This window comes from Diadema setosum, chromosome 2, assembly GCF_964275005.1.
Source record: "Diadema setosum chromosome 2, eeDiaSeto1, whole genome shotgun sequence".
NCBI lineage: Eukaryota > Metazoa > Echinodermata > Echinoidea > Diadematoida > Diadematidae > Diadema > Diadema setosum.
This window is the reverse complement of record NC_092686.1, coordinates 37207211-37224759: the sequence shown is the minus strand read 5'-3', so window position 1 is coordinate 37224759 and position 17549 is coordinate 37207211. Positions and strand designations below refer to the sequence as shown.

General features: G+C 37.6%; 1 protein-coding gene across 2 annotated transcripts; it reads left to right on the top strand.

Annotated features, from left to right (window-relative positions):
* The first annotated feature begins 748 nt into the window (after positions 1-748).
* Positions 749-16289, top strand: LOC140242348 (COMM domain-containing protein 7-like). 2 transcript variants are annotated; one of them, XM_072322091.1, is made up of 9 exons: positions 749-860; positions 1144-1197; positions 2914-3016; positions 3575-3631; positions 4384-4421; positions 5672-5762; positions 6573-6671; positions 7405-7457; positions 14607-16289. In XM_072322091.1, exons 1-9 carry the CDS (start codon positions 774-776, stop codon positions 14619-14621), a joined length of 597 nt encoding a protein of 198 aa, XP_072178192.1. In that variant the 5' UTR covers positions 749-773; the 3' UTR covers positions 14622-16289. The 2 variants fall into 2 exon arrangements, with proteins under 2 accessions (XP_072178192.1, XP_072178188.1); XM_072322087.1 differs by lacking the exon at positions 14607-16289 and having other exon boundaries at positions 7405-7600.
* Positions 16290-17549: the final 1260 nt, after the last annotated feature.

Genomic DNA, 17549 nt, shown 5'->3' with positions numbered 1-17549 from the left:
CCCAAGCTCTTTTTGCAAAGCCACATTTCTGTTCCAGCCCAAAATAATACTGCAGAAGATGAGGTAACATGACTGAAAACCTGAAATTGAAGTATAGTATACGTAGGTACTATTTCCCTCGTCCGGTCAGGATAAGTTGCAGGAATTACTACTGCAGGGTCCTCCAGATACGGGTTGGGTTAAACATGGATGGTTGAATGTACAGATATCTTGTAGGCACACCGAAAGATAGAGAGATTGGTAAGATAGATAGCCAGATAGATAGATTGATGGATGGATGGATGGATGGATGGATAGATAGATGGATGGATGAGATAGATAGATAGAGATATAATTATAATATAGAGATAGATAGATAGATAGATAGATAGATAGATAGATAGATAGATAGATAGATAGATAGATAGATAGATAGATAGATCTGGATAGATGGATGGATGGACGGATAGATATATAGATAGATAGAGATATAATTATATATAGAGAGAGATAGATATTGATAGATAGAAAGATCGATGAAAGATGAATAGATAGATAGATAAATAAATAAATAGATAGATAGATAGATAGATCTTATCTCCTATTTGGCTATGTGTTAAAAAACATACAAATTAGTTAATCTCTGATGTGAAAAATCTTAATAGCTATACCTATTACACCTGGGGTGGAGCCCTTTTCAAGACAGCAGCAGAGCAAAAGCAGTCGGTCGGGCGATCATATGCATAGCGAAGGGGGAGAGGCCTCCATACCCTCGCTAAACGACTGATTGCAACATGGCGAGCTCCTTCCACTTCACGTCGGAAACACCTACTGACTCTATGTTTTCAGACATACAGAGTCTCAACAAATTTAATGAAGAGGTAAGTCGGTTCCCCTTGTAAGTACTGTTCATGTCTTCAATCCACTAAATAACCGTTAATTTTAACGGCAGCTACCTTAGTTTTAGTGACAATATCCACGAACTAACTAATGCATTGCCCCATGTATATATTTTGGTGTAAGTAAAGATGTCCAAGCCGTAATGTGTGTGAGATCACTGAGATTTGTTGTGTGGGTCTGATCTGATGAGGCGTATAAAACTGGCTTGCACTGCTTCATATTCATATGTCTAACGTTAGTGCTTTCATTGTGCTTTTTTTTCAGCAATTTTCCCAATTAGTGACCATCGTCTTTAGCTTTCTTCTGGAGCCCAATACGGTAAGTGATGGAATCAACCATTGGCATTAGGCATTAAAGATAATCAGATAATGTGAGCTTAAAATGCATTGCATTCACTTTATTCAATATTGGGATATTTTGTGTGAAAAATTAGCATGTTTGCCATAGATTTGGATGAAGTAAACATCCTCAAGTTGTGCTCAAGTACACAAAACACCAACCTATAATTTATGTATAAACAAGTGAATGAAGAACACAGGAATTCCCAAAACAGTAAATTTGTGCCATAATTTTATTTGCTAGTGTAGCACTATGCCTGTGTATAAAGCCAACGTGGACTGTGGCAAAAGTTGTTCAAAAGTTAATAAAATTGCTTTCTACCCATTCATATTGGCGTTACTGTGTACAATCTCATAGAATGGTACTTGTAGTTCACCTAAATGTATTGCAGATGTTTTCTAATACAGTGGTGAAGAAAAGACATATGGAAAAGTGTGTTTCATTTTACCTCGCCGCCCGCACGAAAGCTGTATAACACGTAAAAAATCGCTCAAAGTACCCCTCTATATGCAAAGAAACTCGTGTACAGAAAAAATGCGATGGTGTGTCAAAAACCCTCGCCCTGCAAATTAAAGTTTAGACTTTAAGCTTTGTAATGAATATATTCTCAAAATGATTGAGAATCGGGAAATTAGGGCCATTTTTTATTAAAGTTACACTTCAAATCTCAAAAAACTGCCCAAGCCTATGGCGATTCAGCAGAAATCACCGTCTTTCAGCTGACATTGCGCAATGTAAACACGCCTCAAAAGCTGGTTCTTTGTTCTATCGATTACCCTCGCACGCCAAAATATTGTATAATGAGCAAGCTTTCAAATGGTATAAAACTTGTTTTGATCGGTGTATAGGAACTTGGGGCCATTTTGCCGTCAAATCAAAGAAAGTTTCTCATTTCTGACTAAAACCTGGCTAATCTCTGCACGTACGTGGCCGATCCTTTGTGTAGCAATTCCATAGACTTACGGATGAACGCACACGAGTGCGTGAATGTGCGACGAGTCCGATGTCTACACGGTGCTTCGGAGTTGGCTTTGCCGTCGATTTATCCTAGATTTATGGAATTTTATCTGACTTTTTAACTGGAAATTGCGTTGATGGTGAGTCAGAAGATTTCTGACTCCATTGATTCTCTTTGGAAGTTGTGACATCGATTTTTTTTGCCTAAATTTTCATGTAATTGAGCTTCGTGAAATCTCAGCGTACTTGCTTGTCATGTTTGTACTCGACATGCATATGGACTCTGCCATTGTAACGAAGGGATTTTTGTGTCACGTTCATCTGCGGACAAGCAGCAGCTCGTGCTGGATTGACTCGCTCTGGCCTGATGATGATGTGTATTTTGGAATATACATGTAATAATAAGCTCAAAGCAGGGAGGTGGAAAATCTCAAAGAACTAGTAACACGTACAGTATATGCATGTATGCACGAGATCACGGATCAGCACATGTACAACGCGACGGATTTTACAAATTACGTGTCCCTCCGTTCGCACTGATTACCCCCATTTGACTGTTTGGACTAACCCAGGCTCTCTGCACAATGCACGCCTGGGTGCATTCACGACTAGGCTGTCGGCGAGTGCACACAGATTGCACTGCCTCACCAAATGAAGCAAATGTGGCTAAAGTTTTCCATATGAATGAGTGTTACCAGTCCAGAGATTGACATGTGTTCTTTGTGATTGATTCAACAGTCCAGCAGATTACTGAGCCAGCTTGATGACTTTGCTGATGAACAGGGAGTGAGTGGCCCCGCCCTGAGAAATGTTGTGAAGAGCCTTCTCGCTGTGCCTTACAGTAAGTGTTACCAATCTTTCAAAGTTTTTGGGCTCAATTGCAATTCATCCAGTGCTGTTTAGATTGACTGAACAAAGTAGCAGCTATGGATAAGAATATTTGGCTAGGATATATTCATATCACGTGTACTGTATAAGCTGTTATTTTCGCGAGGGTTTAATTTTCGCGAATTTTGCGTATCACAGTTGGATTGCGAATTTAACAACATGCGAATTGTCTCCATGCGCTTTAGTAATAGAACATTAACGTAAGCATTGGCGTTGATTCGTGAAAACAATATCTCACGAAAATGTCTGCAACCTCATCAATCGCGAAAATATCTTTACACGAAAATATCTTTACACGAAAATAACAGTGTATACAGTACAATGTATGTGAGGTCCACTTTGATTTCAAAGGAGTTTGGGTTGTGATTGACAATGACTCTTCTCACTAATAATGTTGTATGCAAGTGAAACTTGATTAAGTTCAGTTTTGCATACAATAATCAGCTCCAGTGCAAATTGGAGTTTCAGATTCAACATTTCTGCGTAATTATTTTCATTTTGTGAATTACAGGTGCAGTGAGGAGGAATCTTAGTCCTAGTGACTTAAAGGAAGATTTCATCAACTTGGGTATGTCATGACATATGTAGATGTTCACTTTGTGCATATTTGTGATTATATAGCACTTTCTCAAAATTTGTAACCAGTTCTTTAGATGATGTTAAGTATTGTCTGTATAAATCATAGTAGGTTTGAGAATGCATGGACAAACGTGAATAGTATCAGCAGGGTATCTTTCTTCCCCCTCTCTCTTTCTCTCTTTAAATAGTGACAAACCAGAAGAGTATACATTATATTAATTTCAATTTTATGATATGATGAGATGCGAGTTACAGTGTGTGCTTTATTCCTTGAATGTGCTGCTAGAGACCATTTCACAAGTAAGCAAATTCCATTTTGAGTTACAAGATGTAAGTTACAGTGTTTACGTAATTCCTTGAATGTGCTGTTAGAGACCATTGCACAAGTAAGCAAATTCCATTTTGAGTGACAAGACATAAGTTACAGTGTTTACTTAATTGATTGAATGCGATGCTAGGGACCATCACACAATGTAAGCAGATTCCATTTTGCAAGTGATAGCATCAACTCAACAATCCAATTAAAACTGATTTATAAGCAGTATTTTGTATCTTGGATCCCTTCAGTTATGCACCAAACAGAAGTCCTCTTGTAACTATAATATGTTGTCTTGAAAAAGAAATCTAAAGCTTTGTCAGAACTGATATGGTGAAAATTTCAATGTGATTGTGTATCTGGCATATTGTAATTTCATGTCTGGCATACTGATAGTATTCATCCATTCTGTCTTTCACAAACAGGCCTATCAGAGGAGAAATCAAGTCATGTATCGGAAAAGGTAACTGGATTGTAGTGGATGTGATATTTTCATGCGACAATAGCATTGCGTGTCTGCCTCTACTGTAACAGCAAGGTCTGTAGTCCATGACTGGTATACAGTAGTGGTCTGCAGAAAGTGATATGTGTTGTCAAGACAAAGTTCAGGGGTCAGAGGTTGATATCATACATGGCTGTTGTCGAAACCTTGCTAGGGATGCAGTAACTCCAGAAGTACTGTAAAAGTGGAAATTTTTGCGGTGTTGAAATTTTCGCGCATTTCGCGCAATCAGAAACCAGCGCGAAAATAAAAGCACGCAAATATTTTTGCTTGCCATATGTTCCTGTAATTGATGTCTTGATCCTGCGGAATTAAAAACATGCGTAACTCTTCTTATGCGGCGAAGCGCGAAAAATTAGTTGCACAAAAATATCCACTTTTACAGTATATGGTTGTGGTTCATCAGATATGACAGATGATGAGGAAATAAATAGTTTGAGGTACATGTAGTACGATGTTCATTCCAAGTTTGATATGTTTGTTTTCATTTCCATCAGACAAGATGGGCTGGCCAGACCATTATTCAGCTACACTACATTGTAGCTGGTCTTCCATGAGGTCCAGTTGCTTGTACTTCAAAATAAGAAAATTAGTCAACCTAGTGAATCTTCTGTGTTTCATATTTTTTGAAAGAGCGACTCTTCTTCTACACAAGTATACAATTTGGGTCATAATGCCAATGGAAAATTGTGTCTTCTGCAGTTTTTCTTAAACACTTTGTTTACACCCTCCCTACTTGGACTCTAATAACTTTAGCCAAATGGAGCTACTGCATTCAAAGTTGGTATCAGTCATGAATAGACTGTGCTTAATGAGTACTGTATATGGACAATTTCAGCTCAATTTGATAATTCCTTCATCTTGGTTGTGAGAGAGTTTTACATTCTGTTTTTTGTCCAATTCATGGCACAGAACACAGAACGGTGAGATTAAACAACTTGAATAGACCTTCAATTTCAAAGCCTTTTTTTTTTTCTCAGTTAACTCTTTGTTAGAGTGTGTACTTTCTTTCCATTATTTAGATAGGTTAGGAAAGTCCATTTGTATGGAGTTATATATATATATATATCATTATAAAGCTTGGAGCCTACTCTTTCAGAGTCTGCCTTAACTAAAGATCCATATCCTGGCTAGTTTTTGAGAATTTTGTGATGCAGACCATGATATGGATCACTCTCACTGTTATTGTACTGTTGTTCAATCTCTGTCAGTGGAAAAGTAACCTGGTGGGGCTCTCCCGGAGCGCTGTGGGACAAACGTTGATGGTGAATCAGCTGGTAGACATGGAGTGGAAATTTGGAGGTGAGAAGCCCAAACCACAGTCACAGAAGTTGTGTTTTTCCAGCTTTCTGCATTTTTAGAGAAGATTTATCCTTATTGTGATGACATCACCAGTTGCGGAACTGTAAACTTGAAGCTTTATGCACAGGCTTCTAGTATATAAAGTAAATATTACATTGAAAAGGGAGAAAAGTTTCCTTTGATCAGTATGAAATCCAAGCAAAACCAGGTATTGAAGATGTTTAGGACTTGAGGAAAGGTTTCACCAGCCAAGCTTCAAGATTTTTACTTGTGACTGTGCTGACAAAAATTGATGGTGATGAAACACAGATTTAAGAGGTTGATACAAGTATGGTACTTCATGTGTATTTCTACAGGTACCTGCTTTTGATAGTGATAGGCTCAACATCATATATGCATAAGGGGGGGGGGGGGGAATGTATGAACAGTTTACTTTTTTGTTACAGTGGACTCCCATTATAACAAAATCCTCAGGAACCAGGTGATTTTCTTTCGTTATATCGAAATTTCGTTATAACTGAACAAAATAAACAATAAAAATATGTGTACATAGATTGGATAATGTTGTGGCCTGAATTTTTATTTTGTTGTAACCAGAATTTCGCTATAAATGTGTTCGTTATAATGGGAGTGCACTGTACAACTTTTGCCTGCATGCTACATTTGTATGATGCAAGCCTTCTGTGCTGTTACCAGAGCACCTCACTTATTGTATTAAAGTGTACCACTACTGTAACATTTTGGTCATGTGACATTTGACCTAGAAATTGCACTTTCATATTTCATTCTTCTCTACATGATTTGTGACAGTGACGGCAGCAAGTAGTGAGTTACAGCAGGTTGGGAGTACATTTATCCAGATGAAGCTAGTTGTAAACAAGGGCAACAAGACAGAAAATGTCTACATGGGTAAGTTTTTCTCTACACTGGATTTATATGTGTTTGTGCATTTTTTTTTTTTTTTTTTGGGGGGGGGGGCGGTTGTTATATACAGTGTCTAAATATAAAACTTTTGCTCATCATGTTTCTTTCTGTCTAATGTATTTCTTAAACTTACCAACAAGTGAAGAACTAGAGTCGTTGGTTTTATTTATAAAGGATACCATGCCAATCATCATTTAATTGCTGCAGTAGAGTGTTACAACTTGAGTGTACTTGATATGGCTGGCCCAGAAATGGATTAAGAAATGTTAATTTTCCTGAGCTTACCATTTATGTAAATCAAAGTGGTACTGGAATATGATCCAAGGATCACAATATTTGCTTATATTTTTTTGCAAAAGAGGTCAACCATGGTCAAGCAGTTAGGTAAGACTTCATCAAAGCAGAGGGAAAATGAAAAACAAGCAATATCATAGTGTCAGTTCCCATTTCTGCAGTAGAGGTAAGTGTGAGATATAAATTATGATATTATTAGCCCTCAGCAGCCACTGGCTCCTAAAGCATAGAAAGTTGATAGGAGTAACAGACAAGACTTAGACTATTCTTCTTCCGTTTCCTCTTCTAATTAGATCACTATCCCTCCTTCATTCCTGAAGATTCTTGGATTCTAATGTTTGAATGTTGTTAAGGCCTTAACATGGTTTTACAGAGGATCTGACTTAATTCAGTTTCATTTCATCTTCTTTTGTCTCCCTCACAGAGTTGTCAGTGCCTGAGTTCTACTCATTTCTTCATGAAATGGAAAAGGCAAAGGCAAGCTTAGAATACTTCAGTTAGAAAACCATTGCAATATATAGATCTACTTTTTTTGCAAGTTACTTCTGTAATGTTGTGTACTTTCTTTTCTTTCCTAAGTTATGTTGCTAGTTGTCCATTAAAAAAAAAAAAAAAAAGAACAGAACAGAATTTACCAAGGGGTCAGTCCCAGTCAAAGCCAATGAAAAGCCGTATTTGTATTGAAATAATGAGATTTTAACTAACCAGTTGCCATATAACAGTACATGTAATATTGTAAAAATGTCATTCTTCACTGTGATGATAATCAGTGGTCCCATGTGTAGATTAATCTATGTGGTGTCAGATGGAAGGTTGATCCTGAATTTGAAATTTGCATGGATGTTATACCTGTTTTCTGTTTAGAAGTGAGGCAAGAAATCAGTACAGTGTAAAAGTAGTACAGTAGTTCTACTTATATCTGTGCAGAGAATACAATGTAAATCCCCTGATATCTGTTGTACATTTACATCATACAGTAGGCTCACATTACAAGATAAATTGCTTTGTTGTTGCTCTGTTGTTCCAGAGTTCAGAGTTTCTTTCAGTCTTACAGCTTTTCAAACTCTGATGTCACACAACATTGATATGTAGCAAATTGAGTTCTACAATGGGCCCAAGGAGTTCGACATAGAAACATTCTCATGTATAATTATGTGAAATTTTCAGACATTGAGTGGTTGATAGTTGTTAAAATAATCCCAGGAATTCATGGCAAAGTTATATGACACTATGACACTGATGTTCTTTTGAATACATGCCATACTGCATTTATAATAAATAAAAAATACACTTTTGTATGTGTCATGTACTAGATTTATCGTGCAGCAGAATGCACTTGTCTGTCATTTAAGTACTATGTACACTTTGAGTTAGTTCTGATATCATTAGTTATACCTGTATTTGGACAACATTTCAACTTGAAAATGATTGTCAGCCTATAATGTCCTCCTCTGCATCAATAAGATGTCTTTTGACAGTATGGAGTACCTGTAATTTCCAAATCAATCCTCTACATGGTACATTCTACACTAAGCACAAGCAGGCTGTAATATCATCATATGTGACAATGCCATATCTATTAAAAAAAACAACAAACAAAACAAAACAAAACAAAGCAAACAGACCTGTAGTGTGATTGTACTACAATGAGTGTGGTGTATTAAATTGATACAAAGGTGACTCTATTGTTTTTACTTCATATCAGCATTTGGAAGCGTATAAAGACCATGGTCTTAGTCAAATGATGTGTGCTTTCGTATGAAATACATACCAAAAACTAACAAACAAGGAGGATTTCCAGGAAACCCAAAACTTCATTATACATGTACTGTATCTTTAACTGTCACTCCCTAAACCATCAGTTTGGTTGATTGCGTTCATACAACTGTATTTGGTTAAATACGGCAGATGATAGGAGATTGGTTGATGTGAGTGGAGGACCAGTGTGTGCTATACAACGATGTACCCATACTCCTTTTTGAAAAGATTATTAGGTGATACGCTATCAGCGTATCACCTATTGTGATTGTCAAAATCTCTCTTTATTTTTTTTTATTCTTCTTTCTTTCTGGACAATTTTGTGTCGTCAATATCTCAAGAATGACATTACGAAATAACATGACATTTTCAGTCAACATGTCTCATGACAAAATCTAGCCACAATAAGGTTTTCATGACAGTAACATATCTATGACGTCATCTAGGCGCCATTTTGTGATTTTCGGACCTTGTCACATGATCGATCATAACTTCATAACTAGATGTCATTTCTGTATCATTTTCGGTGGACATGAAGTTCAGGTCACGCTCTATCTTACTTCTTAACGCTAGTTACACAGGTCATCATTACGCGCACGTAAGCGCGCGTCAAAATTTTAAAAGGCTCAAAACGACTTCCCAATGGGAAATCTCGAAGTTTCTGACAATTTTAAGCGTTTCAAACATTTTCTCGCGTGCGCGTCCGTCTGCGCAATTTCGCGCGCAGAGCCCGTAAGCAACATGAAAATGCAATTTTTTTGGCTGATTTGGATTCCTGATACTTTGAGTAACAATATCCATTGATTTCCGATCGATTTCGACCTATAACAAAGGAATGCACTGGCGTCAAAGTTGAAATTCCGCGTGCGCGTCTTTCTGCAAATATAGTGAAAAAACATGTCTTTGTTTATTTCGCCATAGCTCTTTAAATCGTCCGTTGACCCTATATTTCTATTGCATATTACAAAAGTATATGAATTGTAAATAACATTCCAAGCATCAATATTGCCAGGAAAACGCGATGACGTCATCATATCGTCATTTTAAATAAAAAAAAAGTGGAATTGATTTTTTTGAGGTACTGTTTCTGACATTCATTTGCTCGTATCTCTGTTGTTTAAGCTCAATATTATCCCAAATTCAGATATATTGTACTTTGAACATTTGCCTCTCAAGTCCATGTGATGGTTTTGAAATATGATGACGTCATCATACTAGAAATTGTGATTAAAGGTAAAGACTCAAAATCAGACAAGTTTACGTGTTATGTCTATGGGAGGTGATTTTTTTTTAAACCATGCATTGACTTGACAACGTTTAAGCACATTTACCTCATCTGATTTTGCTCCATTTCCTCTGAAACATACGTATGTTGTAGCTGAGACAATAAGCTTTAGTAATCATGCATTTTATGTTTTCAAATCTCCTCATCAGGTTGATAATTTTGTAGTTTAAAACTGAAAATGAGAATGCAATCTGTACAGAACGATTCCCAATTTTTCTTTGCAACTGTATATTGATCGAATCCACGCTGCCACTTGTGAGAAGTTGAATAGCGCCATCACAAGTCAACACATTCACAATGGTATTTAGATTTAAGTTTCGCACTCAATCTTCAGGACAGCCGTGTGGCATAATCGCTTAGCGCGCTGGGTGTTCATAACGCCTTACCGGAAGGTGAGAAGTTCGACTCCCGCAGGACTTTTTGTCCGTTCTTTCTTTTTCTCTCCTTTTTTTTTTTTTTTTTTTTTTTTTTTTGGGCAGTTCAGCTTTACTCCGATGTCATTTATCATATTATTTTATCAAGTGTACCTACCCGTGAACACGGCTGCTCTATTTCCCTTGTTTTGTATTGGAGTTTGGAGATTGGGTTTGCTTCATTAATTTTGTCACATTTAATGTTGTAAATTGCCCCGTGTTACAGTGTCCCGCTTGCCACCTTTCGTTTGCTCTTTCCTTTTCTCTTCATTGGTTATTGTTATACTGTAACAGGATAGGTAGGAACATGTACGTTTAAATAACTTGCAGGAATGGGAGCTGAATCGATTAACTCTAGGCCAGGTGTATGGCGTCTCGCTCATCTCTTTGAAATTCCAGGTTGTTATTGTTTGACTCAATAACGGAGTTGTAGACAGGTTTTATGTTGCTATAGAGGTATCTTGTGCCACATTAATGGAAGGCATCACTGTTTAGTAGTAGTAATGATCTTTTTCATGTTGTAAATGGTATAAAGATTTAAGATAAATATATATATATATATATATATATATATATATATTAAAGATACATTTCACATCCAATCTTCGGTACAGCCGTGTGGCTTTATAGTCGCTTATCGCGCTGCATGGTCATTATGCACTACCTTAGAACGAGATGTTCGAGACCCGCAGGACGCTATCATTTTTTTCTCTCTCTCTTTCTTTGTTTTTCTTTTGGCAGTTCAGCTTTATTCCGATCGATGTCATTTATCGTATTATCTTATCAATTATACTACCCCACGACACACAGTCACTCAAGTTCCTTTTTTTTTTGTCGGAGGCTGGAGGTTGGATTTGCTTCATTTATCATACGTATTGTTTAAATTGCCCTTGGTACAGTGCCCCGCTTGCCACCTTTCCTTTTTCTCTTTCCTTTTCTCTACGTTTGTTCCTGTTACACTGTCACAAGACAGGTCGGAAAATAATTCACATAACTCAACTGGAGCAGGAATGGCAACTGAATGAATTAACTCTAGGCCAGGTGTATGGCGTCTCGCTCATCTCTTTGAAATTCCAGGATGTTATTGTTTGACGCAATAACGGAGTTGTAGACAGGTTTTATGTTGCTATAGAGCTATCTTGTGCCACATGAGTAGAAGACATCACTGTTTAGCAGTAGTAATGGACTTTTTCATGTCCCTCCATGTCAATTATAGTGTGGTTTAAAGGGGTTGTGTGTCTATCTGCCAAAGAAAAGGAAAACTTATTTTCGTCATGGCTGTTTCTCTATACGTAGCCGTAGGTAATGAGTGTTGTTGGTATCTGAGCAGTGAAGAACAGAGCATCAGGCTAAAATCCCCCTTAGTTATACGCGCTAAGCGTTCAATTTGATATATCTTTCTTTATGTAGTCAATCCCTGCTAATGGAGTTACAGAATTATGTTATGACACGTTTCACTGAAAGTTTGTAAAGGAAAGTTTATGGACAAGGCAAGCAATTGTACATGAATAATACCTACCATTGATTTCAGAGGGAAATTATGGTATGCCTAAATGTAAGGGTATCATTGCTTTGGAATTGCTGAGACAATATGCTTGGCGCGGGGGCTTCCACTTCTAATAACTGATCCCTTTGAAGATGTGTCGGTCACGGGTGATCGTCATGATTCATCTTTCACGTAGAAGCTTACGTTCCACACTCTTGGTTCGAGAAGACTTACCATCATACTTCAAATTGTTATTAAAGGTAAAGACTCAAAATCAGACAAGTTTACGTGTTATGTCTATGGGAGGTGATTTTTTTTTAATGTGCATTGACTTGACAACGTTTAAGCACCTTTATCTCAGCTGATTTTGCTCCATTTCCTCTGTAACTTAAGTATGTGGTAACTGAGACAATAAGCTGCAGTAATCATGCATTCTATTCTTTGAAATCTCCTCATCAGTTTGACAATTTTGCAGTTTAAAACTGAAAATGAGAATGGAATGTGGACAAAACGATTCCTGATTCATCTTTCACGTACATAAGTTTACGTTCCTCATATTTTCTCGTCGAGACGTATGGCCGAGAGGATAAAGGCGACGTCTCAGAGACGTGAGGTTGCACACGTGCGGGTTCGAACCCCACAAGATCACGAAACAAAATACTTAGCTATTTTACTTTTTTTTTTCTTCAATTTTGTATTACATATTCGTCCATGTAGAAATCACATTCGTATATAAACGCACCTATACACACACACACACACACCATATCCCTCTTTGTGTTGGAGACCATATTACTTCGACTGCTGCAAAATTTTGCAGGCTGACTTTGTCAAACCGATCATAGTATGTAATGACGACGACGGAGGTGTTGTACTTTGAACAATTGTCTTTCAAGACCATGTCATTGTTTTGTACTGTGATGACGTCATCACACTGAAAATTGTGATTAAAGGCAAGGTATCAAAACCAGCCGATTATAGGTTTTATGTTTACGGCACGGCTTGTGCCGAAAGGGTGGGTTGGGTGGTGGCGCGTCGCGTTAATGGGAACACCACCCTTCGTCCAAAGCCCCCCCCCCCCCCCCCCGGTTTTGCCGAAAGGATGCGTTGGGAGCGTTGGGTCGCGTCGCGTTGACTGGAACCCCACCCTTCGTCCAAAGCCCCCCCCCCCCCCGGTTTTGCCGAAAGGGTGCGTTGGTACTTTTTCTCATGTAATATTAAAAGACGAGTTTTGAATTTATATTTAACCTTCAAACAACCATTTCTAAGAGGCTATCGTCCGGATCTAATATTTAGTTCGTCCAATGTTCATTTGGTCCAAGATCCATTTGGTCTAATATCCGTTTCTGTTTTACATTACAGGGCATGGATCATGTGGATAATCAGTGGCTTATCTATAGTCCAGCTGCTGGGGGTGCTGGCCTGGCACCATGGGGGAGGGGCGAGGGACCCTAAACTTTACCCTAATCTTATTTCATGTGTATGAACATATTTTTTTTTTCTCCCTCAATGAAGGGTCAGAGGGTAGTCCGTAGTCGTAGAAAAAGCCCCCCTCCAAAAAAAAAAAAAATAAATAAAAATAAAATAAAACATAATAAAAAATAATAATAATAGTAATAATAACCCAGTTGGTCATATAGACGAAACGATGATTGGACCAAATGGTACCTGATTAGACCAGGAGGCTGGCTATTAGACCAAATGACAATAAGATCAATGGTTATTAGACTAAATGGGTGTAGACTAAATGATGATAGACAGACTAAGGCTAGACCAACTGTGGGCAATGGACCAAAATTAATGATGTGTACACCAAATTTATATAGGACAAATTTGGTTTTATTTTAGACCATTTGATGATTAGACGAAATGGAATTAAACCAACTCATAATAGACCAAGTCGGTATTTGATGATATAAATTGGTGTTAGACCAAAAATAGACCAAATGGCTATTATTAGACGAATTGACTGTAGACCAAATAGTAATTAAACCAAATAACAATTAGACCAAACAGTAATTGGACGAAATGATGACCAGACCAACTGGTTATTAGACCAACTGATATCAAACAGTCTATTAGACCAACTGGCTGTAGACCAAGTGGTAATAGAGTGTAAACCGATCCGGACGATAGCCTCTTTGAAATGGTTGTTTGAAGGTTAAATATAAATTCAAAACTCGTCTTTTAATATTACATGAGAAAAAGTACCAACGCACCCTTTCGGCAAAATCGGGGGGGGGGGGGGGGCTTTGGATGAAGGGTGGGGTTCCAGTCAACGCGACGCGACCCAACGCTCCCAACGCACCCTTTCGGGCAAAACCGGGGGGGCTTTGGACGAAGGGTGGTGTTCCCATTAACGCGACGCGCCACCACCCAACCCACCCTTTCGGCACAAGCCTTACGGCACGTATTTTTCCCAAGTTGCCAGAAATGGCATAGCGACATCAGTAGTTACCATGGTTACAAGGCCGCATTTCCGTCTAGCAATGCAATACATGTTCACGCGGCCACGTTGGTTGAGTGGGCATTGACTTTTCTCCCTGTAATATCTATACATTTCTTTTTTGCCTTACCATTTCCGTGGATGTCCTGTGGCCGAGAGGTTAGAGAAACGGTTTTGCATGCACGCTCAATATAACTTCAATGTGCCTATATCACATTCTTTTCTTTGTCGATCACAGATGACCGACATCTGATGACCCCAAGCGTATCACCTAACTCGTCAGTCTGACGAGTTTCATATCTCGTTATTTTTGTTTGCTGTCCATTCACTGCACTGAGATGGCATCCTTTATATCTCTACAATGTAGTCTTACAAAGCATCCTGGAAGATTCCCAACTTTTGTATACACTTTGTATGTCATGTCACACAGGGACACTGGTTTGCCAATGTGTCATGTCGGCTGTGGGAGAATGATAATTCATGTAACCTCTTCACAGGTCCAGAGAGTTTTAGGAATGTATAACATGTAACCATGTTGAACGTATTATACACTGTGTACATGGCTTTGATACTAACCATTCAAAAAGTACATTCATGATTTGTCTAATACATGTACTGCATTTCTTAGCACACTTAATCTGAGAATCTTATGCCTAAATGAAGGGAAAACAGCAATACAGCTGTACTACACCGTCGGCGGAACGTTTTCAAAAGTGGGGAGCCCACTTCCGGATTTTGTGAGATAACGAGCAAAAAAAAAAAAAAAAAAAAAAAAGGCCTTCATCGCAACTTCTGGTGCCACTTCCGGGTTTCTTCCGCTGAGAAGTAAAAAAAAAAAAAAAAAAAAAAAAAAGTCTTCAGTGCGAAAGAAAAGTCTTACTGCACTCACACTTCATCAGGTTTCTATCTATTTCTTTCTAGTGCCCCCCCCCCCCCAGTTCCGCCGGCCCCGTACTGTACTTGCTAAAGATTTTGCCACCTCTTTGCTACATTTCCTGTTAAATGTTGTAACCTTGCCCTTGAAGTTGTAGTATACCAAGATTAGCATGAGATGTTAAAGTTGCAACTCAATATCTTCTTCTCTATAATTATTTTCAGTCACTTTTGCAGTCAACTCTTGTTATAATGAAGTCTTCGAGACTGGCAGTTTTCTTTTGTTATATCAAAATTTTGTTATAACCGAAAAGATATAAAAAAAAACCCCGAAAACAATTAAAAAAAAAAACAAAGCGGATAACATTGGCGTCTGAATATTCACTTCGTTGTAAGTGATATTTTGTTATAACCATGTTTGTACCATTAAATGGGAATGCCCTGTATTTATGCAATGTTGGTAAAAAAAAAAAAACAAACCATAAAATCACATAAAAGTGATGCTATGAGTATGTGTAATGCTGTCAAATGATTTTAGAATGTGCATATAGTGGACAGAGTCTTATTTTTGTTTGTGTGTACATAATGCAATTTGAAGAAACAGAAGCCTGTCTGTTCATTTGTACTTCCATACAGGATTCATTGTTACCATGATAACATGAAAAAAATCCCCAAAACACTTGATGTTTTACAGGTATGACTTTACAAAGATGACACATCGATAGAATGGACCTATATCCAACAGTGAGAGAGTAATATTAGAATGCGTGTGATGAGTGCACGTGTATTTCATTTTCATCACATTAGACACCGAGATGATAGTGAACGGTGTACCAGTAATTGAAAGTACATGTACCTACTGCAATATGTGAGGATGCAGAGTACATGTAGTCAAAATTTGTGTCGAGATTCAGTGTACCGCCGGTATGTTCAATCGAGGCATTCCCTGCACATTGTGAATGTACATTGTATAATTGAGTGTTTACACCATGTTTGTAACTAGAGAATATACAGATGTGTAAAATATATTTGATACATGTAGAAGCAATTCAAATAATCCCGGTATTTATTTGTGGTTGGTGTCATTTCAATATGAGAGTGAGTGTACATTGTAGCTGTCGACTGCAAATAGACGCATGTAACTCCCAGAAAACAAGCTTCTTCTTCTTCTTCTTCCACTGAGCACAATCCTCTTTGCAGATGGAGTGTAGTCGTTCATTTCATTTCATTTTTCATTTCATTTATTAAGTTTCCACACAAATCATACAGTGTTGTGTTTACAACATCCATCCATGACAATGTAAAGTAACACATAAATTATAAGTTATAAGTTCAGTATATACAAATAACATTTACATGGCACAAAATCAACTGAAATCATTCTCAAGTACATGTGGTGTACATTGTACAGTATTCATGACGGATAAATAAAACTGGGTGTGGTGGGAACCTACATAGAAGCATATGCTTGTGGGAGTAGGTTCCCCGAAAGAAAGTCAAACACAGGCAGTTACACTCACACACACACACTACACGCACGCAAGTGCATCTGGACAAGCGTGCGTGCACACACACACACACACACACACACACAACAACAACAACAACAACAACAAGGAAAAGAGAATGAGAAAGAAGAAGAGAAAACACCAACAAAACCGTCATAGGGACAGTATCAATGACGGTCCCTGCAGCTGCAAGAGGAAAGAAATATGAAAGAAAAGAATGAAAAATGAAACCATGTGGATCTGTTCTACAATCATGCCGAATAATCTGTATCAGTACTAATAATTTCAAATCATTTGCTTAATCATAATAATTCATATTATCAACAGAGTATTGCAAAAGAAGTTTATTTTCAAGCTTACGTTTGAATGGGTTATACCAATCGGGAGTTCGTCGTATTTCATTATCTAAAGAATTCAAAAATATTAGGCCATTGTAAATAAAAGCATTCTGCAATATTCGTAGTCTAGTTTTCGGTATATGAAACATATCACTCTGTCGTGTTGGATATCTATGTATTTCTTTATTTTTCTTAAATAAGAACTCCAAAACGTCAGGCAAAACACAATTATTCAAATTATACATCAAAATTCATAAATTCATCGAATACAACTCATCTATTTTTAAAATTTTACTATCTAAGAAAAGTGGATCAGTATGTGCATATGAATTACATCCATAGATACATCTTAAAACTCTCTTTTGAGTAACCAATAACTTATCAATATTCATCCTAGCTGAGCTTCCAGACGCTAATATTCCATAATTTGAATATGGCAAAATCATAAAAAATATTTCAATT